The sequence below is a fragment of the Pinus tabuliformis genome, chromosome 7, assembly GCF_031772625.1.
Source record: "Pinus tabuliformis cultivar Carrire ecotype Pingquan chromosome 7, CPIR1, whole genome shotgun sequence".
Lineage (NCBI taxonomy): Eukaryota > Viridiplantae > Streptophyta > Pinopsida > Pinales > Pinaceae > Pinus > Pinus tabuliformis.
The window spans coordinates 1,278,115,884-1,278,143,769 of record NC_142293.1 but is presented as its reverse complement, the minus strand read 5'-3'; the positions used below and the strand labels follow the sequence as shown (position 1 = coordinate 1,278,143,769).

The window sequence follows — 27,886 nt, the reverse complement described above, 5'->3', positions numbered from 1 at the left end:
ATAAAACATGCTTGTGGGGGCAATTCAATTAGCAGTTGTCATGTTATGAAGTATTATGTAAACTCTGAGATTCAAGATTCAAAACCTTTCCGGGTCAAACCATAAACCATAAAAAAAACAAACGATTTTAAGGGTTGGTATGGCCGAGATCGGGTGCAATACCTTAGTTACTTTTACAGTTTAAAGAACCATAGGTTGCAATTTCTTAGACCATACTCTAATCCCTTAAGTAATGGACATGTTAACACACACACACTATTATATGTGTGTGTGGTTGCTATATAATATTATGTGTGTGTGGGGTTCCTAGCATGTCTATTTATTAAGGGATTAGTTTGTGGTCTAAGAAATTGTGACCCATGGGTATATAAACAATCAAAAGCACTTAAGTACTGCCCCTGATCTAGATCATACCAACCCTTAACAAGGTTGATATTTTTTATGGTTTCTCCTCTCAACTACCAAAAATTTTTGAACCTTGACCACCTTACAATATCAAACCCTCAAAATATAAAACATTAAAAAAAATACTTAAAAAAAAAAAAAACTAAATTTAACCCACTTTTATACACGACCCATAAATAATAAAATATAACAAATATTTATTTATAATAATTGTTCATTTTAAAACTATTTTTTAAGAAAACATTACTTTTCTTATACCTTTTATTAATAAATATTATATCTTTAAAATATTTTTTCTCAAGTATAACAATATTCAATTCGCCTTCATTATAACTCTAAACTTTTTCTAATTTTAACCATTTATCTTTATTAATCTTATGGTAAAGAATTGGCCATAAAATAAATGTAGTTAGGCATTAAAAAGATATATAATTAGGCTATTTTCAAATTTTTATTTTGGATTATTTCTCTATACTATGATTGGGAATCTTATTAGAATTTTATGAAATGATCAACCATTGAAATAGTCCTAGAAAAGTGGAAATTACTCTAGGCATGGAGCTCAAAAGGCTTGGAGTAAGAAGATAGCCACATATGCTGGTCAGACAACCCTCAAAAGGTGAGTAGTGGCCGTAGTAGAAAATGATGTATGACTAGAGATACACAAGGTTGCATACGCAAGAGGTACTATGTACGGTTGCAATATTAGGAATTACTTTTACGCATGGGTGATCCTCGAAGCATGGGACCATGCAACTCATCATTTGATGTTACATGATGGACTTATACACCTAAAACTTATGGGTTGAACCTTAATAATAGTTTACTTCACATGAAATTTAACATGGTTAGTTATATGTGTGCATTTTGACCTCTTCGTGTATATGTTACGTAGAATCAGAATTTTCTATTTTATAAATATAATAAAATAAATATTATAATTTTTTTAATAAGATTTGTAATTTATTTCGGTATCTAGAGAAATTAGAGAAATTGGTAACGGGTTAATCTCATACTTATGTGATATAGATAGGATCTCATATTCATGTGACATAGATAGGATTGGTTTATATCATTATCATTATAAATTCTAGTGGCCTATGTATGTTTTTTTAGCACATAAAAGTAAATTAGAGAGATTTGAACACTAGACCTCATACCCATGTGACCTAGATATGATCAATTCCAATCGCTATCATTATAAACTCTAGTCGTGTATGTATGTCTTTTTATCACATAAATGTAAATTAGAGAGATTTGAACACTAGACTTCCTCACATATAACACGCCATTCACATAACCATTTCCTCTTGAATGTCTAGAGGCTTATAAGCATAGAAGTTTGAGGCTAGAGATTCTGCTCGCAATCGTGCTTGAGAGCCCCCTAAAGTGCCATGACTACCATTTCCATGTTGGCAAAGAGCTCGCTAATGAGTCATGGTTGTTGGAGGTAGCACGATGTCACAAAGTCTAACACAGGGATGTCAGGGAAGCTACATGAGACAATTATGAGAAAGATAGGTTGTGACAACTTTCTAAGCAAGTTGCACCAAGGACGAGCTCGGGGCTAAGCCTTTTCCATAAGAAAAGGTTTCTAAGGGAGGGGGGAACCAATGATGTAGACAAAAGGAAGCGCAACCAAGAAACCAGATAGGAATGTGAGTGCATGGTGGGCAAGGGAAGCAATAGGAGTAGGTGTCAAAGTGTTAACTAAATCTTGAGCTAGTGGGCAAGGATGAAGAGCATATTGTAGTGAACCCAATTTATGTAGATGAGCAGAAACAATAAATCATTCCAAAGGGTTTCTTCTCCACTCCTTGGGAGGCAAGGTCCCATAAATTCATTATGATGTGGTGGCATGAATAGGAGGGAGGTGGTGAGAGGGCACATCAAATCCAATAGGATCCATTTAATTCCCATCATAACACCCCATCAGGTTTCAAAATACCTAGGTGGTGATTTCTTGGCATTCTTTAAGGGAGTGTATTTTGATGAATAGTATTTAATATATAGTGGGAGGTATAAATTTGGAAAGGGTCATCCATATTATAATATTAAATGCATTATAATGTAATTTTAACCATCTAAATTTAAAATTCTGAAATTCTGCCAGCAATTCAAGTGATTTCTTTCTAAGCCGAGAATGGAAATGAAGCACTGTAGCTCTGGTTTTGTAGGTCCCATAGAAATCAAGGTATCAGATGAATCTTGTTTGGACAGAGGATTTTTTATTACACAAGATTGCATGGCAGGAGATCTGCTTCTGTTCTGTAATCCTATTGTGGACACCATGAAAGAAGGAGAGGCTCTAGACCATATCAATTGAGGGATGCATCGATTTGATGGCCTTTCTGACATTGAAGTGCAAGAATTACATCACAAAATCTTCATTGAGGCTAAACGATCCCCAATTTTACAAAAATGAATATGGGAGCTTTTCTATCATTCCAGGTCGACCCGTGATATACATATGTATTGGCCTGAACAATACCAAGAAAGGAAATCACAACAAGGTGCCACTAAATTACAGGAGGAATGGCCTAATTGGGATCTCTGGTTAGCTGATTCTGTGAGATTATATGCTACAGGTTTTCAGTATCCAAACCAAAATGAACCTTCAGAGGCCAAGAATTTCTGTGGAGTATACCTGCTTCCAGGGTTTATCAATCATTCCTACATTCCATCTGCATCAAGATTCTACATTGGGAAATACAATAGCTTGTTTATGTTATTATTTCCACAAACCCCAAAAAACAGATCTATCCCCCTCCCAGCTCCCTAAGAATAAGCAGAAAGAAAAAACTTGAACTACCTGCTACCAACTCAAACTATTAGTTGCTTCTAGTCTCCTTTATTATTAAATGTGTTTTGTATTTTAATATATTACATAGACACAAACTTTTGAGGGCAATTACTTCTCCAAATTTCATGTTTTTCATGATCTACTAGTATTACTCTAGCAGTTGGGTGTTCATAAATGTATGTTGTGGAAATGTATTCTGATCATATTCACTTTAGAAGTTGCATTCATGGTTGTTAGCCATGTTTACATTGTCTAGTGACTAGAGCTTCTTCCCTGTTCATCTCAATTTCAGCACTGTGATCTGATGCCAGCCTTGATCACAATTCATTGCAAGCTGCATTTTGGGTCTAAGTCAGCCTTTCTTATATTGAATGACGTGTCTTTATTATGTAAATATTTATGCTTTTCTAGATGTGCTCTGCTACCTCTTCTTACTTCATGATCTCAATTTAATATTGACTTAGGTATTGGGGTTGCAACACTTAAATCATTCTTAACTTCTCACTCAAACAATAATCTTTTCATCCATTTGTAATCTATTTTTCCCATGTTTCTAAAAATACTCTTTCTTTGGTGACTGTCGTGTATGGCTATATAATTCTTTCTGATATTTACATATCAATCCCATTTGATTGTTTGGTCTAATATATAAATAATGAAGTCAAATTTTCATAGATAAATGTCTGTTATAGTCATAATCTCATCTAGTGTTTTAAATCACATTTATTCAGAATAAGATAGGACAAGGTGAAGCAATTAACTTATTAGACATCAGCATAAACCTTTTGGACCATGCATTTCCAATATGTATATCATGCTTGTAAGTACTCACTTGATCCAGAAGGTGATATGAAAGATCTCTCATTCTATCATCAATAATACAAGAATGTCCATACACATGAATATTCAACAGCAACCCTAGAGCATTCAAGTAAAGCTGAGAACCCAAAAGACAGCCGATTGCAAACAAAAACCAAGAGCAAGTAATCTTAAGAATATCTTAGACTAGGTCACTCTCCCAATTTAGGAAAAATGGAGAAAGGTTATAGTAATCATGACGTGTGAGGGATCAATATTCTCTCTTTGCAAGGAAGCCAAGATATGGGAGTCATAGATATGGAGCACTTTACTCAAATGTGCATGGCCTTCCAAGTAACATAACACTAGATGCCACGAATTGTGAGTATACCTGCCTAATATATGTTAGTGCATGATCGAACCCACTTTGCAAACTACCTACCATTTGTAATGTATGGATCACTGAATAGTGATAGAAGAGGGAAAAGACTACTTCACATGAATGAGCAACAAGCATTCCATGAATCCAAACATGTTTTCATAAATTGGACTGCCTCCTTAAAGCGACATTCATGCTGAAACACATGACATAGTTGTACCAAAAACTAATGGAGATCAAAGACATGTTGTAAAATGATTAACAAAAATAAAATAGGTGCCCCCAACCAAAACAAATACTATTTTTCAAATGCAATGCAAAGAATAAGCCGTCAATCTTGGATAAAAATTTAAAGTACAGCATGCTAAGTGTCTGTTGTGTTGTGGCACACACCGCATGATGAGACCGTGGGTCATCAATTTTGATTGTCAAGCCTTTCGTTGAAGCCAATTCTGCATCCCCCATTTGCGCAACCTCCAGTAAAGAAAATGAAAGAATTCCATATATATAGTTTTCACCTTGATTTGCTAGAAAAACCTGCCTTGATAAGTCAGAACCTATGAATAGAAAATCTTAGACTCTTTTGGACATATAATTTTTAGATTGAAAGGTAGAGTGTAAGAGAAATGTCCCGACTCCTATTACACGCTAACTTCTATTGGTTGTTTAATTCTTTTCTGGCATGCATAGTAGATAAAGAAAACCTACAAGGAAATGAAAGAATATCTTTCTTAACTACTCACAAAAGCATTTTTCAATTCCATAGAAAACCCCGTACGAGAAAATTGAATCATCATGCATCTTTTATGAGATACACCATATGCTTTTTGAAATACTATTCAATTAGATTAGTAATAAATATAATAGGTCTCTAAAACTTATATACCACATCAAGGTCTTCAAAATGCGTATTAAACGTATACCTGACAGAAAGGGGAAGCAATACCTGCTCTACAAGCTGAAGAGAAAGATCAGGTCGACCAATGTAAAAGTAAAGCACCTGGACTCTTTTTAGTGACACCAAATCCTTTGGGAAGTCCTTAAGGAGCTGCAAATCAAAATAAGTTGTTACTTCAGAAACTGACACTCCTCACAAACAGATTAGAGAAACCCCATTTTATTCAAAATTCAGAAACCCCATTTTATTCAAAATTCATACTTCTTGCTAGCTAGCTATTAATCATAAAAATATAGCAAAACTAATGAAGGAGAAAAGGTGCAAGTGTGACAAAGTACTACATCGAATGCAGTACGGTTGTATCCAAAAAAGAATCTATCATTGCAACTACCCAAGGAACTGAAAATAACAACAGAAATATGATAGGAGTGAAACTCAAAAGATAGAAAAAAGAAAAGAACGAAACTAGTGGAGGCACCTGCACACTCAATGGGTGGATTGTACCTGCAAATCAGGATTAATGGACAAAACTTCTCCAAAGGAACTTTTTGATTGTATTTCTGAAATGGCAAATGTTACAAATTAAATGGGACTCTTTATACCAAATGAGGTGGAAACCCTAAAACTTAAAAGCTCTAGTTACTAATAAAATTGATAAGACCCTTATTACACAACAATGGCATTTTACAGATATCAAAATATGGTATTATAAAGACCTAAGACAAAAAAATTTATTACAAAATTATGAGATTACAGTCAAAATAGCTGATTTATATTATGTAATGTCTAAAAGCTTATGTGGTGAGGTACACAGCATGCCCTCCCTTTAAAAAGTTTTATCCCTGTCTCTAATCAAATCAGTAGGGTTGTTGAGGTCCATGCAACCTACACTGGTTGGAACACATAAGATGCAGGCCCACTATCGCCAAAATCCACACTCTTTATGCACAGCTACCTCCTTGATGGCTATGAGAATATTGCTTTAGAATACCTCACCCAATCAATAAGGTTAATGCCTTAAATTGGATCTATGGGTGAAACAGAGAAGTTAACTATTTGTTTTCCTACTGGCTGACTATGTATGAATTAAGGTGGTTAATTACTAATAGATTATCATGGTAACCTTTTTATAGGACTTATGTAAATTAATACATGTAATAAGCAGTGGCCTTTTAGGTACGCATATAAGGTTTCAAGTTTGGAAGTTGAAATGTTAGTTTTATGAAGTTGCAATTGAATACAATATTGACATCGAAAAACATATGTAACCCTACAAGGGTGGATGAACCTTGCAAATAATAAAGTTAATATTATTATCAGTCTTGCAAAGGGAATATATTGCCAACACTCTAGAAATAAACTTATCTGAAATATAGAGAAAATATTGGAAATCATTGGAAAATATCAGCACACATAAACTTGCACTAAAAGCTCATAAAATATTGGAAACATTGGCACCCTAAAAAGCTCCGGAAAAATTGGAAATATCGGAAGAATTTGTAGATTTTTTCAACACTGATTATTATCATCTCTCTTTCTCTCTGTTTTATGTGTACATTATCTCAAATTTGAAGTTTTAAGAAAATGATCCGCATACATAATTTTGCTGATACAATGTCTAATGGAAAAAATTAGAAGGGAATCCTTTGTAGGAAACTACGAGCGTAGTTTTCTCTTGCATGCAACTAGTAACATTCCACACCTTATCTTCTCTTTCCATGAGTACAATACTAAACTTGTGCTAATCTGCAGGACATACAATCTCAAGTTCCAATTATACATGATCAAGTGTTTAATGTATATCATTGATCAGACAAACTAAAGTCTCATGGACACTTAAAAATGTTAAGATTTTTTGTTTTGGTTGTGTATGTCAGTGATGGTCTTGTGGACAAAAATATGCTTATTCTTAACCAGTGGGTCATTTTCTAGATCAACTATAGTTTTTGTCTGAATTTGAAATTATTTCACATATTTAGGATGGTGTATTTTACGATTACTTCTAGCTTTGTTCTAAATTTTTATTTACTGTAATGAAAATCTGAGCTATGCACAATCTGTTACTTAAGGATAAGTTGGGGTAGAGCTAGTTTGCTTTTTGGTAAACTGCGACTTTCATATTTTTATGAGTTTGTATTAAATGCTAGATATGATATTTTAACTCTCACATAAAATGTATTAATATTGACCATTTCTCACACAAGTTTTCATCTTCTTGACATTTTAATTTATTGCATTATGGGACATGTTTCTTCTCACTCCATGTTCAACCAATTGTGTATATTTCTTAACACATTTTTGATTAGAAGTTGGTAATTTTTCCAGTCATTATGGCACTAAGAATGGCTCCTAGATCTTTTGCAGTATGGGAACTTACATTTACTAATAAGTTTTCCATGTTCGTGATTGCTTTTCCTTACATCTCTGCAATCCACCCCTTTTCCGAAAGGAAGCAGATGTTCAAAGAATGGGGCATTCATGACTAGTACTGTAGCAGATGCAAATTTGAAACAACAATGGTACCCAAGATATCATATTCTGTATTAATAGCTCTCAGGGATTTTGAAATATTGAAGCCTATGAAAAGGGAGTGGTATATCGCCTCGCACCAGCACAAGCTTCCGAGTTTTTCACATCCAAATGAGTATGAGTCCATTCGCAAAGAACATGGATCAATTTTTGATGTGCCAAGTTACTATGTGGACAATTGTAGGAGACTGGAGGTGTTGCAGGCAATACAAGCGACGTTTCCCAGACATCCATACTTTATTCAAATGTTAGTGAAGGAATCAGAATTAATTTTCATTACTAACGAGTCATTGGAGAGCTTAGGGTTCATTGAAATAATTTTGAATATGGCAAGGGACATATTCTATTCAGTTTATGGAAATCAGCTAGAAGTTGGACTAGTTTCTGGTTCTGAGCAATTTTCTACTTGTAGACATGTCTATATGTAGATGTGCTATTTTTAGTAGCTGTGAAAGTTTCCTCCTATTTTTAGGTGCAGATTCTATTGTTAAATATTGATCTATTTGTATGCATGAGAGTGCACAGAAACCTCCTTGCCCCTGCCTCTTATTAACAGTAGAAGGTTGTTATCAATTTCAACCTTGCCACATATTTCTATTTATCACTGAGCAGATACCACAACTATTAAACATAGACTTCTGTTGTTCAATGAATTAGAAATGTGCAAGAATAAGAATATCAATCACTGATACATCCAAAGCTTGATGGCCAAACCATGTCATCAAACTAGAAAAATGAGAAATAGATGCTAAAAAGTAATAAAAAACACACAAATGATCAATCATACTCTTAAGCACTAACATTATCACAAATATTGTTTGAATTTAGAATGCAACTTAAAACTTTTCATTACAGTGTCCCTCTAGAGAAGAAAAACACTACATAAAACAACTCTTACAAATACAAAATGACCGGTTCACATGAAACTTGGATACAAACCAGGGAAAGGAGTACAATGACAAGAATAATCACAATAATGTGAAAGAATGTGAAGAATGAACATTTATCACTCTTAACACCCCTTAATTCCCACCTCATTGACTATAACTCCAAGTTTCCTAACCTGAGACTATCGTATTTATCCCACAAAGTCTTTGTAAGGATATCTGCAATCTGCAGAAAAACAAGACAATATGGCAGCCCAACTTCCTTATTTGTCACCTGCTCCTTGATGTAGTGAAAATGTACCTCAATGTGTACTGTGTGTGGTTAATGGTACAAGCATAGGACAATGAGGTGCTCAGTGAGATATCAAAATCTAACAGACAATATAGCAAAGAACGTATGGATATACATGCCCATCAAGTTGCTTCTCCTTCTGGCCAGAATCTTGATCACCAACAACCTTGTTTTCATTTCCTGAGTGACATGGGCAAGGAATTCACCGAAGGAAGTGATGGCCCAGGTTCTAATTTTTCTAATATTATTCAAATGTTAAGATTCTTGCTTCGTTGTGTTCAACAATGATGTGCTCACTGGCTTGAACGATGCATTTGAAAGAAACTTGGATTTGGCCTACTAATCTGTGACGCCACTCACAAAACACATTATTCTTACTATTTAGTGCTCACTAGCTTGAACGATGCATTTGAAACAAACATGGATTTGGCCTACTAATCTATGACTCCACTCACATAATAGAACCATCATCACTCTTAAATTCAATGAATGCATAGAATTTGAAGGTGAAATTAACTTTTCAATGCATCTATACACATGCAGATTCATAGGCATGCATGATATTTTGTGCTCTTCAAGAAAATATATTTATTTCACACAAATTTCTATTTTTAAAAATCACATGCATGCAAATTTGTGGGAAATATCAGTTTTATCTTCGAAGACCCTGCTTTTCTAAATTTAATAGTTCATATTTTTAGCAGGTGCAGTGTGCATGCAAGTGTACAAATTCCATTTCAGGAGGATGAAGCTATTTTTCCAGTTCTAAGCAATTTTCTATTTGTAGACATGTCTATAGGTAGATGTGCTATTTTTAGTAGCTGTGCAAGTTTCCTCCTATTTTTAGGTGCAGATTCTATTGTCAGATACTGCTCTATTTTTTCAACAAAAACAAAAAAAATTACACAATGTTTTTCTTCAGAAATTTAGATTAATTTAAAAGAAGAAAGATATGCTTGATGTTTGCATGCAACATGTCTATTTGAGAAATTGGTTTCATTCATGATTTAATCAATTTCCTTTTCCAAACCCCATGTTCACATGCATAAAAGCGAGTATTTTAACTTTAAATTGTTTTGGTAGTAATAAAAGTAAGTTGGAACGTATTTAACTATAAATTGGAGGACATTGCTATTATTTCTTTCAATATGGAGAGAGTTCCCATATCTAATCAACGAGCGTGTATCTCTTTGACCTATTTGCCGATGATTTTCTTTTAGCCAATCCACAAAGTAAAGTGGATCCAGACATATGCTCCAAGAGGATCCAACTTCCAACTTTTAATCTAACTATTTGTCAAATTAAGTTGAAACTTAAACTAGTTCCAAAAAAATTAGCAAAATCAAAACAATCATTGAGAACCTTGTTCACACTCATTTAGTATGATTCTATTCCTACCGACAACTCTATCAAGTTTAAATTTTATCAATCGGTAAAAGATTACAAAATAAGTTGTCAAAACTCGGCAGCTCTACAAACCATCCAAATATTAACAAAAAGGCACTGGCTAAATAGAGAGTCAAAGACAAAAACCACGAGTCAAACATTAACCTCTGAGGGTCTCAGTATGCTTTTTTTAGATGAAGGGCCTCAGTGGCCTTACTCTATACGTTGTTTTGTGTACATGCATCCCTGTCTATATCATAGGCCATCTTTCTGAATACTTGAAATCTGTAGGTAGCTAGGCGATGGATTACACACCTCAAACAAATATGGAGATCAATTAGGAGTGTCCCAGAAGTACGGTGATCTTCAAGTAAGCATCTAATGCCCACTTGGTGGACCTTTCTTTCACTCCTATATTTTATGTCATTGTTGTCATTTATTGATCCCACAACTCAATATATCAATTGGTAAATATCGTGCTTGTAGTAGTAGCTATTTAGGGTTTGTAAGTGAGGATGAGGATAGAAACTTGGATGACTGGGAGGCTGTAGCTCATGCCCTAAATATTTTTGAGGACTTTGAAATTGTCACGAGAAAAAGTGAGGGAGGAAATACCCACTGTTGCTCAGTTTCAAATGAAAATTTGTTATTCAATGAAAGCAAAAAACAAGGAAATTCTAAAACCACAGTACAAAATCAAGCCCGTAATGATTCCAAATCCTGTCTCATTGCCCAGTCTCTCTAAACTGCACAGATTTCCCGCACAATCCAGGATGGTATCTATAGGGGTTTCAACTAAGAGGACTGAAAAAAGCGATCAAGCCAACCTATATCAACTAAGCAAATTGCAAATACTTACAGCCCGGGATGGACAAATTCTGTGTAAAAGTATCTTTCATTAACATAAAAAGAGAGTAATTAAAATGACATGACAAAAAATGTTTAAGAAAAGTGCACAAAGGTAATGAGAATTACAATTAGAAGTAGGAAAAAACTTGTATTTTGCATGAACTCTCACTTCCAAAAGGGAAAAATCTGAACTAGTAAAAATCTGAAACAAAAACTTGTGTTGCTTGTAAATTTATGTAAATATCGTTCTTGTGAATTTGTAAACTTCTGTACCTTATTGATTTTAAGGATTAGATGGGTGCATTAATGGAAGTAAATTTACCAGCTCAGAACTACCATATTTTTTTCAGTACGAAAAAATATTGATTATATTAAAATCAGATAATCAAATAATGCCCAATACATCATTATAGACTGAGATGAGAGAATTTCCTTGACAGTACAGACTGTAGGGGAACATAGTAGTACAAAAAATGTCTGAAAGCCTATTATACCAAAAGGTACCATAGAATGAAAGATGTATATGAGCTGTAAACCAGAGGAAAAATAGTACTTTTACCAGATAGATTGCCTAGATAGGTAAAAACCCCATTTGGGGGTGTCATCTGCCAGCTGGGAGAAAGTATGCAATATGAGCAAGAAAAAACAGTTGCATGGAACATACCTGGGAAATTGATATGAAACAGTAAAATTATGTGCTAGGTAGAGAAAAATCCTGAATCGAGTACGTCTCAGCTTCTATTTTTATGTCCATTTTCCATTTGCCCATTTGAGTTAGGAGCCCTTTCTTCGACAAGTCATCTGCTTGAGTATTTTGAGATCTGTTGACATGATGTATAGTATAATCCTTCCTCCTCCTCCAGAGAGAGTCAATTCTGTTCATCCATCCAGAAAGTTGATGATTTTTTATATGACTCTTTGCTGTGACATGATCTATTATGATTTTAGAGTCACCATAGATCTACAGGGACCGAATATTTAGGAATAAGCTGAAGTAAAGAAGCCCTGATAGAGCCATTGCCTCGGCTTTGTTGTTTGTTCCTTTTCCCCCATTCCAGTGGATGGCAAACTGCTGATCTTCTTCCATGGCTATGTAGACCCCACAAGCACATATACCATTTTGTGCCGCCCCATCAAAAAAGGCTCTTGGAAAGTTCATGTGACTTGTTGTTTGCTCCTTTGATTTTTCCTTTTTATGCTGTGAAATCTTGGGAGGAATAGAGTTATAAAGAGTGATAATGTTCTAAAAAATAGACCTAAAAACTTCCTTTCTATTTTGGAACAAAGTGTTATTCCTCCATTTCCAGATTGACCAAAAAACTAGTTGTGGAATAGGTCTCCAGATTGCTTTCTGATTACTCCACCAATCAAATGCTTCTTTTAGTGAAGAATGTGGAACAAAATTAAAACCAAAAAAGGAAGCAAGGTTCCTCCAAAGCTGAAGGGTGTGAATACATTGCAGGAACATGTGGAAGTTATTTTCTCCCTCTGCTTTACATATTAAACATATTCCAGGACCAGACCAGTTCCTCTTTTGCAAGTTTTCCCACGTAAGATTTTTGTTATGGAAAACTAACCAGGAAAATATGATGATTTTATGAGGGCTCCCAGATTTCCATAATGATAAAGGAAAAGTGTTAAGTGATTGAGAAGAGTGAAACCTGATAAGGGTTGAGTAGATATCTTTTACATTAGCATTGTCCTTTCCACTGTTCCCCTTCCAGATGAGGACATCCTCAACTTCAGTTCGACATATGCCCCTGTTCCTTATAAACCACTAAATCTGAGTCCACTGTTGTGCTAAAAAACCTTTTAAGCCCAAAGTCGAAGCATTTTTCCAAATGGGGAAAGGGCCCTGCCATTCTGCAATGACCTGATTCCAGGTAAAAATCCCTTTTCGATGGAAGAACTCTATTAATTGCCGTGGTATATTAATATCATCTCCCCTCCTGATATAGGGTCAAGACCTATGATTACCTTATTACCTGTTTGAAAGCTCCAGCAAGGTTTTGGAGGAAAAATGATTCAATTTTATGAAAACTCATCCAGATGGCTGAGCCTTGAGGAGACCCTATCGTCCCCTTCCTATACCAAAAAGAAATATCTCTGCTAGCCATATACTTCTTCCTAATGGATCTGCTCCATATGTTATCCCCAAAAATACCTCTCCATAGAGACTTGCATAGCAAGGCCATCCCGAAAGTCCGGAGATCCATAATTCCCCATCCCCCATGCTTCTTAGGAAGGGTAAGGTCTGATAGTTTTGACAAATGATATTTACTTTTCTCCTTATTTCCTCCCCAAATAAAATTTGTTGTCATTCTATTCAGCAAATGAATGACACTCGCCGGAATGTAAAAAATATGAGCCCAATACACTGATAGTTGAGCCAACACTGATTGTGCTAAAACTGCTCTTCCTGCCATAGAGAGACACTTGTATTCCCATCTAGTTATCCTTTTGAAGTATCGGTCCGAAATCCATAGCCAGTCAGATTTTGAATAGCCTGTAGGTTTTAGATGAAAACCCAGATATTTCATGCCATCATTGATGGACTTCGCTTCAATCATGTACAGTTGAACCAAATACTCTATAAATTCCATATTAACTTCCCCATGATAGGAGGATTTTCTATCATTTATAAGGAGGCTTGAAGCTCTTTGGAATTTTTCCAAAATTTCATGTAAGCAGTTCCAAGTGAGCTGACAGAGCATTCCAAAAATCAAGATGTCGTCCACAAATAAGTTATGAGAGATGAAATTTCCCCTGCTGATCATCAGAGGGCGACATATTTTTTCCAATATAGCTCTTTTGATATGAAGGCTTAAGGAATCCATAGCTAAAATAAACAGAAGAGGGGATAGAGAACACCCCTGTCTCAGACCCCTAGCAGCTGAGAAAAATGTAGATGGCAGTCCATTGATGATGATAGCATAATTAACTTTTTCAACACAGGCCATTATCCAATTTGTACATTGAGAATTTAGGCCAATTTTTATAAGAAAACATCTTAAAAAACCCCAGTCAAGGTAGTCATAGGCCTTCTTGAGGTCAATTTTCAGAATGGTCGCCTCAATTTTTTTTGTATGCAGAGAGTGCAGGCTTTCCTGTGTGTTTGCTACCGCCTCCAAGATATTCCTTCCCTGAAGAAACCCATGTTGTTCCTGAGTCAAGAAATTGGATAGAGTACCCTGAATTCTGCCCGCTATGATTTTGGATATGATTTTATAAATGATATTACACAGAGATATAGGTCTGTAATCCAAGAAAGAGGAGACTTCCTTCTTTTTAGGAATGAGGGCTATGTAAGTAGATGAGATGTGCTGATGAATTTTTCCCATGGTTCTTGATTCCTCTACCATACCCAGTAATTCATTCTTCATCAGATCAAAGAAATGAATGAAAAACTCAATCATCCATCCATCAGGACCTAGACTCTTGTCTTTTTTAAAGGACTTCATTACCATCAGGAGTTCCTCCTCGGTGACAGGTTGGAAGAGACGATCATTTTGTTCCTCATCAAACATAGATGGGAATAAATCAATTCCCCAGAGAATATCCTCTATCCCACAGTCCCCATTTCTTTTGTATGATTTTCAAAAAAAATTACTGCCTCTTTTGAGATGTCTTCTTGAGAGTGAAGTAGATTACCCTCCTCATCTTTTATCTCCCAAATAGCATTTCTTTCATGCCTGGAGTTTGCAAATCTATGAAAAAATTTGGTGTTCCTATCACCTTCTTTTAACCAAATTGCTCGACTTTTCAGTCTCCAGGTAGCTTCTTCTATGGCAAGTAGACTGTGTTTTTTCCTTTCCAGCTCCTTTATATGACAATACAATTCTAGAGAAATGATACTATCAGTCAATCTCACAGCTGTCCTGTCCAACTCCTTTTGAATGTCATCAAGAGCTTTCCTGTTCAAGAGTCTCTTTCTGGATTTCCAGTCTTTTACACACTTCCTGAGAGATACAAGCCTACCCAAGAAAGACTTGGAGGGAGAAGATTGGTCCAGAGGAGAAAAACTATGCCAAGATTTCTGAATAAGATCATTAAATTCTGCATCCTCTAGCCAGACTCTGTTAAATTTGAAAGGAAAGCCTTTCCTGAATCCCTGATTTCTCCATTGAAGGGAGATAGGTCTGTGGTCAGAGATGAAGCACTTTATAATATTCGAGAATGGTAAACCCAGTCGATCCAATAAACTGTCATGAATTAGAAACTGATCCAATCTTTTTGCAATATATGCAGCATCAGTTCTACCGTTGTCCCATGTAGGGTCCAACTGGGAGGGACAGACATCAACAAAATTATGCTGGAGCATAGCATCTTTTATGGATCCAGCCAAGGGATCATTCTTCCTGCCTCTGCCCCAAACTTCATCTAAACTCAAAGTGCAATTCAGATCACCAACAATCATCATTGAATCAATTTCCAATAATTCTGATGCCAGGAGGTGGTTCCAGAAGGAAAACCTATCCTTATATGGGGCGTAGACATTCAGAATATGGAAGGAGCCAGAAAAACCCCGAAAATTTGCAAGAAGCAGGATGCCAGCAAAACATCTGAATGCCATTGCCTTTATCCAAACTGGATCCCACAGAACAACTAAACCCCCTGATTGACCATTTGCCTCAGTAGCAGCAATGTTCCACGAAGGAAACATGCACCTAAAATATGATATGGTTTCAGGAACACCATGCATTGTCTCCTGAATGAGGAGAATCTTGGACTGAGATGAAGAAAATAGATTCTTTAGGGCCAAGAATTTATGGTCCGCCCCTAGACCTCTAATATTCATAGAAAGGATGTGAGTCATGTAGGCCTGTCCCTGGGCTGGCTTGCTCTAAGAGGCCCATTTACAGCAAGGTCAATAATAGGAATGTCTATGAGGGAGAGGTCTCAGAGCTCTATCCGGGAATTATCCTTCCTGCCTCGGAAATGCCTACTACCTCTGTTTTGCTTTCTTCTAATGGTAATTTTCCCTGCCAAAGTAGGGCTAATAAGAGGGGAAGAAGGCTTATCAGGTTTGTGAATAGTGAGAGGATGCAGTTCAAGTGATTTTTCCTCAAAAGTAAGTCCAGATCGCTTCCAACAGAGTTTATAGGGGATGAGACTGGCGAATTTTGAGGTGTGACAGTGATGCAAGGCGCTTTCCCTTTAGCTGCAGATGGAATTTTTTCAGGAGATGGGGAGGATGAGGGGATGTAAGTGATGTGAGAAGTAGATGGAATATCAAAAAAAGGGGGAGGAATAGGTAAGGGGGAACGAATTTCTTTATTAGCAGAGGGCTCGGGGGGATATGGATTGTAATGTAGAAGTACCTCTCTCCCAGATGGAGTAACAGACCTACGGATTTTTTCAGATGAGAAAACATTCTTCAGAGATTGATTGCTAGGAGAGGATTGATGCACAACAAAATTCTCATGAGGAGAGATAGATTTTTGGGGAAAAAAAGCATAGGGACCAGCCTTCATAGATAAGCTTCTAGACAATTTGGGAGATGAACCATGAGGGGAGGATAAAATAGACATACCTGAAGGAGTGGACTTCCCAATTTGCTGAGTCCTTATGCCCACATCCCCTCTCTGCTCTTTGTTCGAGAGTTTTGTGAAAAAATTATCATGGTAATTTCTCTCTTTGGTTCTACCACCCGGACGACGAGGACAATTTCTTTTTAAGTGCCTGGTTCTGTGGCAAGCAGAGCATCGAAAAGGGACCCCCCAGAAATCAAGTCTCTGTTGAATATTTAAATCTCCCCAGAAAAGATCAATATGTTCAAGAAATCCTCCTCTATATTCCTTTTCAATTAGAATCCATGCCACTCTTTTGTCCTTTGCCCCGAGACACTTCGGGTCCACAAAGACAAATTTCCCTATAGCATTTCCTATGTCTGTCAGCGTCTCCTTCGTCCATAATTCTATGGGTAGACTAGGTAACTTCACCCAAATAAGATTGTTTGACGGAGTATTCAGCAGAGGGTTATATCCTATATACCATTTATGAAGGGCTAAGAAGCTTTTGTCGTGAACCCATGGAAGAGTCTGAATAACTTCCAAGTCTTCAGCACTTAAGAAGTGAAAGCTATACCAATCCTTCATGAGTTTGACTATCGTAGGAATGTATCCCAGTAAGGAATTCCATTTAGTGCCAAGCCAATTTCTCATCTGAGCATCATCCATTTCCAGAAAATACCAACGACCTACAAGCGCTCGACTTTGAAGACTGGCAATTCGGTCCGAGAGAAAAACACTGTCCAGGTTGATAGCCGAGGGTGGCGGGATAGTTTTAATGGGACACTAGTTATGTTTACGTCATGAGAATTCATGTCCACCACCTTTCTGCATGCGTCACGTGAATTCATGTCCACCACCTTTCTGTTCATGTGCCGGCAAGGTAGTAGGAGGAATTAATAACTCTGCCAGAGTGGACTGCCAGTCACATGGAGGATTGGATCCCCCGTGGATCGATTCCGCTTGAATGGTGGCCCGCACCATAGTGGACGTGGCAGACACATCTGATAAAATCTCCATGAGACCGATTAAGACAAAAGGAAACGTCAGCCGCGCTGACAGGTGATGAAAGCAAGATCAAAGAGCAGATTACAAGGAGGCGTCCGACTTTAAATGGAAACAGACAGATCCAAGTACATTCCAGATAAGGGAGGGTATGGTCAAGTTATGCGAAAAAAATTCCCATCACCTGAATACTGACAATATCTAAGAACCGAAGAGACTGTACTCAGCCTTTCCAGAAAAAGACCAGATAAAGTGTACTTTAGCTGACAGAATTTAAAAAGATAATGACGTAAGCGTCAGAAAAAGATAAGATGCAGGTTGATATGAAGAAAATGACAACGTATTATTGACAGATCCAAGAAATATCGATCTTTAGCCTACGTCACAGGTCCCTCCCGGTCCTGGAAAACTAAAGTTTGGAAATTTCCGACCCCGGGAAAACCAGAGTGGAGAAAACAGAGGGCTCGACCATCAGATGACTTAGACACTAAGGATGATTAAAACCTTTGAAAAGAGAGGAGGACTAAAAATTCAGGAATAACTTGAGAAAATTATGCAGCAACAGTAACATCCATTGCATTTGCACCACCAATTCCCAATTCTGAATCTAAAATCTACACAAGGCCTAGATATAACACAGACTTTTGATATCTTAAAGATAGAATTCCATACTTTTGATATCTTAAAGATAGAATTCAAAAACGATGCTTGCTTGATAAATAAAGCTTTTATATCCTCTAAGAGGCTGTTAACACAACTCAGAGACATATACAGGTCCCTAAACTTCCACTCAGATATGGAAAAGTAACAACAAGCAAGAAACAGAGACAGATTTTTCCTTTATTTTAAAATTCTGAAACTACTCTGGATTTCACTGAAATGGGAGCAGATCCTGCTTACCTCTAAACCACGAAGAAACCACGAGAAGACTGAGCCACCCCAAGAACCCATCATCCACACGCGCTTCGATTAGCCAAGATTCTTCCACGAAAATACTGACTCTTACCCTCAAAACAGACCGATAAGGTATGGATAGAAGCTGGTTGACAGTGGCTGAAAACGATATAAGCAGGATTAAAATGCAAAAGCTGATGAAGAAACATCAGAAGTCCAGGAGATGGGGGAAAACCGTTCCGGTTCTGAGAAATAGAGATAGAACTATAGAAAGTCTGAGCAGAAACTTGACCAGCTTGTTCAAGAAGCAAGATGGACCCAGAAGAGAAGACCCTCAATAGATATGCAAAGGCACATGGTGAAGAGAGACGACAAAAATCTGAAGCCAAAATTTTGATTTCTGAGATAAAACACAACTATATGCGATCAGGGACAAAGGACCGATAGGAGCTTGCCTTGGGTTGGTTCATGACCCGACACATCTCATACGAAGGGACCAGGAAGCTGCATGAAAGAACCAGCTATTTCATTCATGGCCCAGGAACCATCCCCGAAACTGTAGCTACGTGGCTGAAAAATACATTCCCGCGTGATCCATTAAAAGCGCCAGTTGTCTCGGCCCATTGGATCCTTTCTTGGCTCGGCTCTGTATCTCACGGCTCTGTATCTCATAGGTGGGTTCTTGGCTCAGCTCTCCAAATTAAGTTCAACCATCAGAACTGCCATATTTATTAATTCATTAGAGCCCGAAAGTCTGATGAGATCAGATCAAATATTAGATGGTGGAGTGGGAATCAACACTTAATTTACTAACTACTTTCACCTACTTCAATAGCCTATATTTACTGACAAAATCGTGCATGTATATAGATATCGTGATTGTGAATTGGTCACATGATATGAATGAAAATTTTGAAATTTTAAAAAATCATGTATATTTTTTATATATGGAAAAAATGGTATTTGGATTGGAAGTGTAAGTAAAAGCTCCTTAGACATGTAATGAAAAATCTAATTTTTATTTTTTTTTTATTTATGTTAAATAATAAATTTAGTAATTATTAAAAGAAAAAAAAAAGATTTTTCCTTATTTCAAATAAGGAATTAGTTCAAATACAGAATTTGGTAATTATTAAAAAATTAAAAGTAGAGTTTTTTTTTATTCAAATAAGGAATTTAGGAATTTGTTAATTATTTCTTATCTCTATTTTTCTAGCAATATATACTTGTCTCATATAAAACCTCAAGAAATAAGTTTGTTAACACCCTTGAAATAATATTTACTCTCATTTATTAAATATTTTGCATTTCCACTTTTCAACTTCAGTGACGAAGAAAGAATAAATTTAGTTAACAATGATTAAAATCCATCAAAAGTGTTGCCTAAAGTCATAGTTATTTGATCTATTATAGATGATGAAACTATTTGTGAAACTAAATATTTCAGTATGTGACATAGTAATCAAGATCATTTATAGGAATTCTTACCTATAACTATTCATGTGATACATAACTTTGGTTCCATTACAAGAGATATTGAATAATTAGGCCATGTTCATTTTAGCAATGATATAAACAATAAGATGGGGTCCTAGAATTGTAAGTAAAAGTCCAATATGTATGTAGTGAAAAACATAAACAATAAGATGGGGTCCTGGGTTTGGTGAAAAATTTGAATTATCCATTACAATTTTGTGCAATATTTCTATGGTTGCCACTGTGTGAGCTCTTGCTTTGCATGTGTTTGTGTTACCATGAATAGCTTTGATTTTTCCATGTTGGAAATAATGTTGGTAGTTATAGAATGTTCTTTGAGGAATTTTATGTATCTTATACCATGCTTTCTTACAAATAATATTCCCATTAAATCTCATGTCCTTTACATTTATAGCAATAGGTGGTAGGCCATGGCCCTTTGACATGACTTTGTTTGACATGAGTGAATTCAAGATAAATTCTCTAATACCATTTTTATTTATTTGTCTCATATCCCTTCTAGCACCTACAATGGCCTTCCTATCCACATGTCGAAGACAATCTTTTCTACAACATACATCTGCTGCCAAAACTCGAATTTCTTTCTCTTCATCTATTTTTGTTTGACATTTTGCAATTTTTTTTGTAGCCATAACTCATTTAATCCTTTTATATGGCCTTGTTACATGCATATCAATTGAGTTTCTATCTTTTTCATTGCAAAAGTACCCATCCCAATTGTTTAAGGGATTTGTGTCCTCTATAACATCCCATATCACCATTTCCTTGGGTGGCTCCTTGAACGTTTCCTTCACCCTTAATATCACACTTTTGTTGTCCACCTTACTTCGACTTACACACAAAATTATTTGTTAAAAGAAATCAATGAGGCTCTTCAAAAGCTCAATTACCCATCAATATCACAGTCAACAATGAGCAAGATCTGGAATACTAAGTTTCGAGATGTGGCATTTTCAAAGAACACCAACTTCAGTAATGCAGTGAATGTATTGTGTTGAAAGCACAAATGAAGTCAGCAACTACAAAAGAGTTGGAAGAAAAGGCACGAGGTAGGTTGAAGAAACATAACAATATTGTTATGTGTGGAAGATATTGCTACTATGCCCATAGAATTATGTCAGAGCGGTTTCCAAAGGAGTATTTGAGCATTATCCATAATAAAATGGAAAAAAAAAAGACTTCAATCCCAAGGCTACGTGTCAAATCAAAATCTATTGTAGGAACAAATTTAGGTTTGTCATTGACAGGTATGCTTACACATGGGAATAAGGAAGGAGGTTTTGGTCATTTCTCCTTACCATTTGTCCATATGGGATCACAATTTACTATTACATTCCTTGCAAAGTGCTTAAGGGACCTTGAAGACCCACAAATGGATATATACGGTGATCTACTTTATGAAAGTGGAATTTCAAGAAACCTGATTACAAATGCATTACTTGACACCTCTATTTACTCAAAATGTCAAGGGTACAAGGATGATTTTATATCTCATGGAAGTTTAAAAAGTCAAAATGTTGATTTTAAACCTCTTCCTCCACATTTGTTGTTACAGATGGATAATTAACCAAGTGATAATAATAATCGCTATCACATAGATGGGTTCTTGCCTGTGGGGCACACCCATGAAGACATAGATGGAACCTAGGGAAGAATGTCTTCCAACCTAAAAAGTAAACATATTTATTCTTTACGTGAAATGATGGATACATATCGCACAATTGAAGAAAATCGAGTGTTTCCACCTACACTTATTGACAAGGTCTGTGACTTCAAAAGTTTCCTTAATGGATACATCAAGGGGGGGAAAATGCACTAGTTGGACATCTTAATATCCAATACTTCCAATTTCTTGTACTTAATGATGTTCCATTACTAATGTACAAAGAATCAATTAGAGATATTTAGTGGTCAGAACCAGTTGAGTTATGGAATATAGATGATGAAGGCTGACCTATAATTCCCATAGGGAAGCCATATTTCTTAGCTTCCAAACAGAATGATGTCTATTTAAAAGAACTAAATGAAGGGATAACATCATACATAAAAATGTGGAAAGACACTATTGGGAATGAGGATTGACCAATTGTTACAGAGGAATGGAAAAATAAAGTAGTGTATTGGGAAAAAGTTCTTGATACATTAGATGGAACCTATAATGATAATAGAATAATAGATGGAAGTGATTCATCTTCTGAGGATTTCTGGCCCAAGACAGGCACATTGTTGATGTTGATCGTAATGCACTCCAAGTAATCTCAAGTATTATGGATGGAGATTTTGATAATATGATAGATGAACCAATATATGTTGGACCCAAATGCAAAAAGCCAAAACCAACTTTCAATTCAATGATTGATGTTCAGAAAGGAAAGATGTTGCTAGTTAGATCAGGAAATGAGGATGCAAGAGGGATGATTTGGATGGCAGATTCCATCTCAGATATCTTTAGGGATAATGAAAGTGAGAATCTTCATATAAAGGTTGACTGGTGGAAGCCTATGTCACGGAAATACAATGGAAAATTTTTATAGCAATATTGGGTACCAAATCCTGATGACACAGAACTTGGCTCTATTCCAATTAATACCATAGTGTGGGCATGGATGCCAAAGAAAGAACATTGCAAGAAGACCAAGATAAATAAATATGGTGTAGAATCCATTCTTGATCTACTTGAGCGAATATCTTAAGAGTAGGTTTATTTGATTCATGAATGTAATTTTTTTTGAAGGATCTATTAATATACATTCAGACACACTTTTCCATATTTGTTGTATATCAAATATTCTCTTCATATTCTTTTTGGAGGAGTTTTATATTATTTAATATTTCAATGTAATCATGTGTTATACAAATTACATGACAATGCCATAAAATATATAAGTTTTCAAAGCTTTATTTGACCAGCATGACTTCTCACCATATCAAATATGCATAATCAAATTCAATAATGCAGTTAAAAACATGTTCTAAACTTGCTCTATTAAAAAAACAATGGAGTACTTAATTATTATTCTATTTAATATAAACCTTTTAAAACCTTAATGAATAAATGCTAGACACTTGATATAATGTTTGAGGTGAGTTTTTCTTAAGTTTCCTTATTATAATTGATATAAATCAAATTCACTATTTTGTTGCACTCTAATTTATAAAAAAAAATATTTTGATCTTTGAACAACACAACTAGAATTATAAAATATTTCCTCTTATAGATTTTGAAGTGGTGCCAACATTGTACTAGTATAATTAATTTGTACTCAACGTAGGAAAAGTAGCTAGTGTCAATTTAAAATGGTCAATAATAGTAAGAAAAACAATATTAGTATATTGTTAAATAACTTTATAGGTAATTTTTTTTTCGCAAAATCTATTATTCACGAGTCAAATTTAATACATAAATATAAATGTTAATGATAATAGAAATAATGTAAGGAATCTAAGTTTTAGATGAATTTTAATATGTTCTTTTCAATATAATATCCTTAAACACTACAAGAATAAAAACTAAACATTTGTAATAAATATCTTAGTCAATTTTCTCTCTTCCCTGTTGTATTTGAAAATAATCAAATTGTACTACTTTGTTACTATTCTAATTCATGATTGATTCTAATCATTAAAATGATTAGTAATTGAGATGAGAGGCTCATTTTACAACCCAATATGGCGGGAAAAATAAAAATTATGTTCTAAACAGAAAAAAAAAATGAATATTTTGTAAAGTAATTATAAGTATATAAAATGTGTGAATTAGATGTTTAAATCTTATACTTTTCAAAAATATTTCAGCTAGAGATACAAAGAAACTATTTGAAGATTTATGTTAACTAATTTATGTCAATATCAACTTCATATATATCTATATATAAGAACAATGTTTTTTATGCTTAAACTTTTTATTTGGTCATATATATACTCTATTTAGCATTCAAAAATATAGTTTTAACAATGAAAAATAACACATTGTATCTTTTACTCGAAATGTTTGCACGTGAAGAAATTTGATCCCTACATCTGCACTTAAAATGGGTGGTATATATTGGACACATTACTATGATCATTTGTCATTAAATAACTTTATACTTAATATATAACCTGCATATTAATCTATTATTCATTAAGTAAGCCTCAAGTTCTTAACATAAAAGTACAAATAATAAATAAAAACAAATTACGCTACTACTCTCATTCAACATTTAATTTCACCCTAAAAAAATATTTTCTCCTCGACTCTAAAATGGTGCAAACTTTCTACAATAGCATGTAATGTTGATGGTGATAATGATGATTATCAACCACTAAGACCAAATATGATATATAAGAAGGTAAAAAGATATCACTAAATGTTGTTTTGAATTTTATTGTTATGCTCAAAAAACATTAAAAAAAGTGTTTCAAGATAATCATAATTTTGTTTAGTTAAACAATCCAGAAGGTTGGTAGTGTCAGAAATATTTTGAAATTTAATTCCAATATGAGTATAAACTGGATGATCTATGACAATTTTTATGTCTTCAACCATATTACTAGTGTTGCAAAGGTGATAGCCTTTTTATTGTGTTACACTCTTTTAGTAATAATCATAACTTAACACGTACATGATATTTACTATATATTGGATAATAATTAAATGGGTTAGTAATAGTAACATACACATCATTATTTTCATAAAATAACCTTAACAAACTTATCTTTTAATATAAACCATAAAAATATTAAAATAGATAATGTAAGGAATCCACATTAAGATGTGAAAGATTTTCTTTTGCAAGTTTATATGAATTTGTTTTATAAATTTTATCATGATAATTTTTACACAAAAAATGGTGAATATCTACATTAAAATTAGTGAACTAAGTGACTTGCTAATTCCTCATTTTGAAAAAATTTAATCTAGTTAAAGTTCTAAATAATGGTATATATTAGACACATTACGAAGATCATTTGTCATTAAATAACTTTATACTTAATATATATCTTGCATATTAATCTATTATTCATTAAGAAAGCCTCAATCTACTACTCACATTCAACATTTAATTTGATCCTAATTTTTTTTCTCTCCTCAACTCTAAAATAGAGAAAACTTCCTACAATAGTATGTAATTATGATGGTGATAATGATGATTATCATCCACTAAGACCAAAGATGGTATATAAGAACTTAAAAAGATATTACTAAAAGTTATTTTGAATTTTATTGTTATGCTCAAAATGCATTAAAAGAAGTGTTTCAAGATCATCATAATTTTGTTTAGATAAACAATCAAGAAGGTTGGTAGCCTCATAAATATTTTGAAATTTAATTCCAATATGAGTATAAACTGGATGATCTATGAGAGTTTTTTAATCTTCAACCATATTACTAGTGTTGCAAAGGCGATAGACTTTTAAATTGTGCCAACACTCTCTTAATAATAATTGTAGCTTAACACATACATGATATTTACTATATTTGATTATAATTAAGTGGGTAAATTAGAGTAACATACACATCATTATTTTCATAAAATAACCTTAAAAAACTTATCTTTTAATATAAACCATAAAAACTATTAAAATAGATAATGTAAGGAATCCAAGATTAAGATGTGAAAGATTTGCTTTAACAAGTTTATATAATTTTTTTTATAAAGTTTATCATGATAATTTTTACACAAAAAATGGTGAATATCTACATTAGAGTTAGTGAACTAAGTGACTTTCTATTTCCTCATTTTGCAAAAACTTAATCTAGTTAAAGTTCTAAATTCTAGATCCACTTAATACTTCCAAATTTAATGAAATATGTGTTCAATGTAATAATCAAGTTTTGTGTGATCAGTTGAAGAGCCGCTCGTGTCTTTCATGTGTGAATTTGTGTTTTAGCTCTTCTATCTTTCCAACAAATTGATATCAAATCTGAAGAAAAATGACCAGATCATGGTGCCTGCAGAGCCACTCAAATAAAACTTTTAAATTGTATTACGAAATTGTGAAACTCTTAAAAAAAAAAGCAGATGTCACCCTTTGTTAGTGTAAAAACTGAGCAAATATGTTTTGCACTTTAATAATTGCGCAGTTTATGGTTCGGGGGTGCGCAAGCACGTAAAAATAATTAAAAATGCCGTGACATATTTTTAAAAGTCTTTGTTAAGGGGTTTCTTGGAACCCACGTGGAGTAGAATCGGAAGTCAACGTTGGTTGAAGTGTTCAGGTTCTACGTATGTTTTAAAGGTGGATCGTTATAAACGGTTGTTTTTTTATATATATAACATACTTACAAAAATATTTTTTATATATAAACAAATAATATTGAAGGTTTTTACAAAGAACTTTTTGTTAAAGAATTTAGATATTACGGTTTTGATTTATAATATAAAAATAAATTTAAAGATTTTTAATATAAATAAAAATATAATCAAACGACTTTAAAAAAAGGATTATTATATTTTTCGAAAAGTGGGTTTTGTAAGATTATAAGGAGAAATTTAGGGTTTCTAAAAAGATAATTTTTTTATGAAATAGGACTTTTTTCCAATTTTTAGTTTCAGTTCCCATGGTTTACATGGAAAAACTATTAAGATGGCGAACACATTACAGGTTCATGATGTTTGAGATTATGTCTAGTTTTGGTTTTCAGAACATAAGGATGAAGAAGAAGAAATAACTCTCACTAATGCACAAAGGGAACAATGGAAGAAAGACAAGAAGAAGAATGCACATGCATTGTAGCTTATATAACAAGGAATGGACTGAGCGGTGTTCCAGAAAATTATGATCACGTCTTCAACAAAGGAAGCATGGGATACTTTGGCAACAAGCTATAAAGGTATGGACAAAGTCAATATTGTTAAGTTGCAGAATACTATGAGAGATTTTGAAAGTCTGCAGATGAAGGAGACAAAGGACATCGATTCTTTCATGAATCAAGTCAAGACTATCGTAAATCAGTTAAAAATATATGGTAAGGAAATTAAATATCAAACAGTGGTTGAGAACGTCCTCAGATCTTTGTCTACCAAATTTGATGTTGTGGTAGAAGCCATAGAAGAAGCCAAGGATTTGGCACCATTGGCAGTTTATGAGTTGATTGGATCACTTCTATCACATGAGCGAAGGATAGATAGAAATAAGGATTCCACTTTAGAGAGCGCTTTCAAAACCCAGGTTTCTATTTCAAGAGATAGAGGTTGAGACAAAAGTAGGTAGAGAGGCAGAGGACGAAGCAAAAGATATAGTGGTCAAAGAGATGGACGAGGAAAGCATGAACATGAAAGTGGAAGAAACTGCAGAAACGTCAGCAATAATCAAATATTTAACAAATCAAAGGTAAGATGTTATGATTGCAATAAATTTGGTGACTATGCTCATGAATGGAGGAAGAAGATAGAGGATCAAGGGAACAAGAGAGCTAATTTCATTATATAGAGTACTAACTCCATGTTCCTAGCTTGACATACCATGCATGAACCTTCTGATAATGTGTGGCTATTCGACAATGGTTGTAGTAACCACATGAATGGAAAGAAGAATTTCATTGCAAATTTGGATCAATATGTGAAAGCAGAGGTAAAAGTGGGGACTCAAAACACTGTGGATGTATATGGAAAAAGAGTGGTTAACATTCTAACCAAGAAGGAGGAGTCGAAGACAATCTCAGAGCTATATTATGTTCCTACTCTCAAACATAATTTTATAAGTGTTGGTGAATTGACAGAGAAAGTATACAAAATTATATTTCAAGGTCAAGAATGTGTTATATATGA

General features: G+C 34.5%; 1 protein-coding gene across 1 annotated transcript; it reads right to left on the bottom strand.

Annotated features, from left to right (window-relative positions):
• Nucleotides 1-14,788: 14,788 nt before the first annotated feature.
• LOC149252147 (uncharacterized) lies at nucleotides 14,789-15,928 on the bottom strand. The gene has a single exon (XM_089454086.1). The coding sequence runs from the start codon at nucleotides 15,926-15,928 to the stop codon at nucleotides 14,789-14,791; it is 1,140 nt and encodes a 379-aa protein (XP_089310212.1).
• Nucleotides 15,929-27,886: the final 11,958 nt, after the last annotated feature.

Bases quoted from the DNA above. Each gene is read 5' to 3' on its own strand.
- LOC149252147 (XM_089454086.1), bottom strand. From the start codon at position 15,928: ATGCATGGTGTTCCTGAAACCATATCATATTTTAGGTGCATGTTTCCT.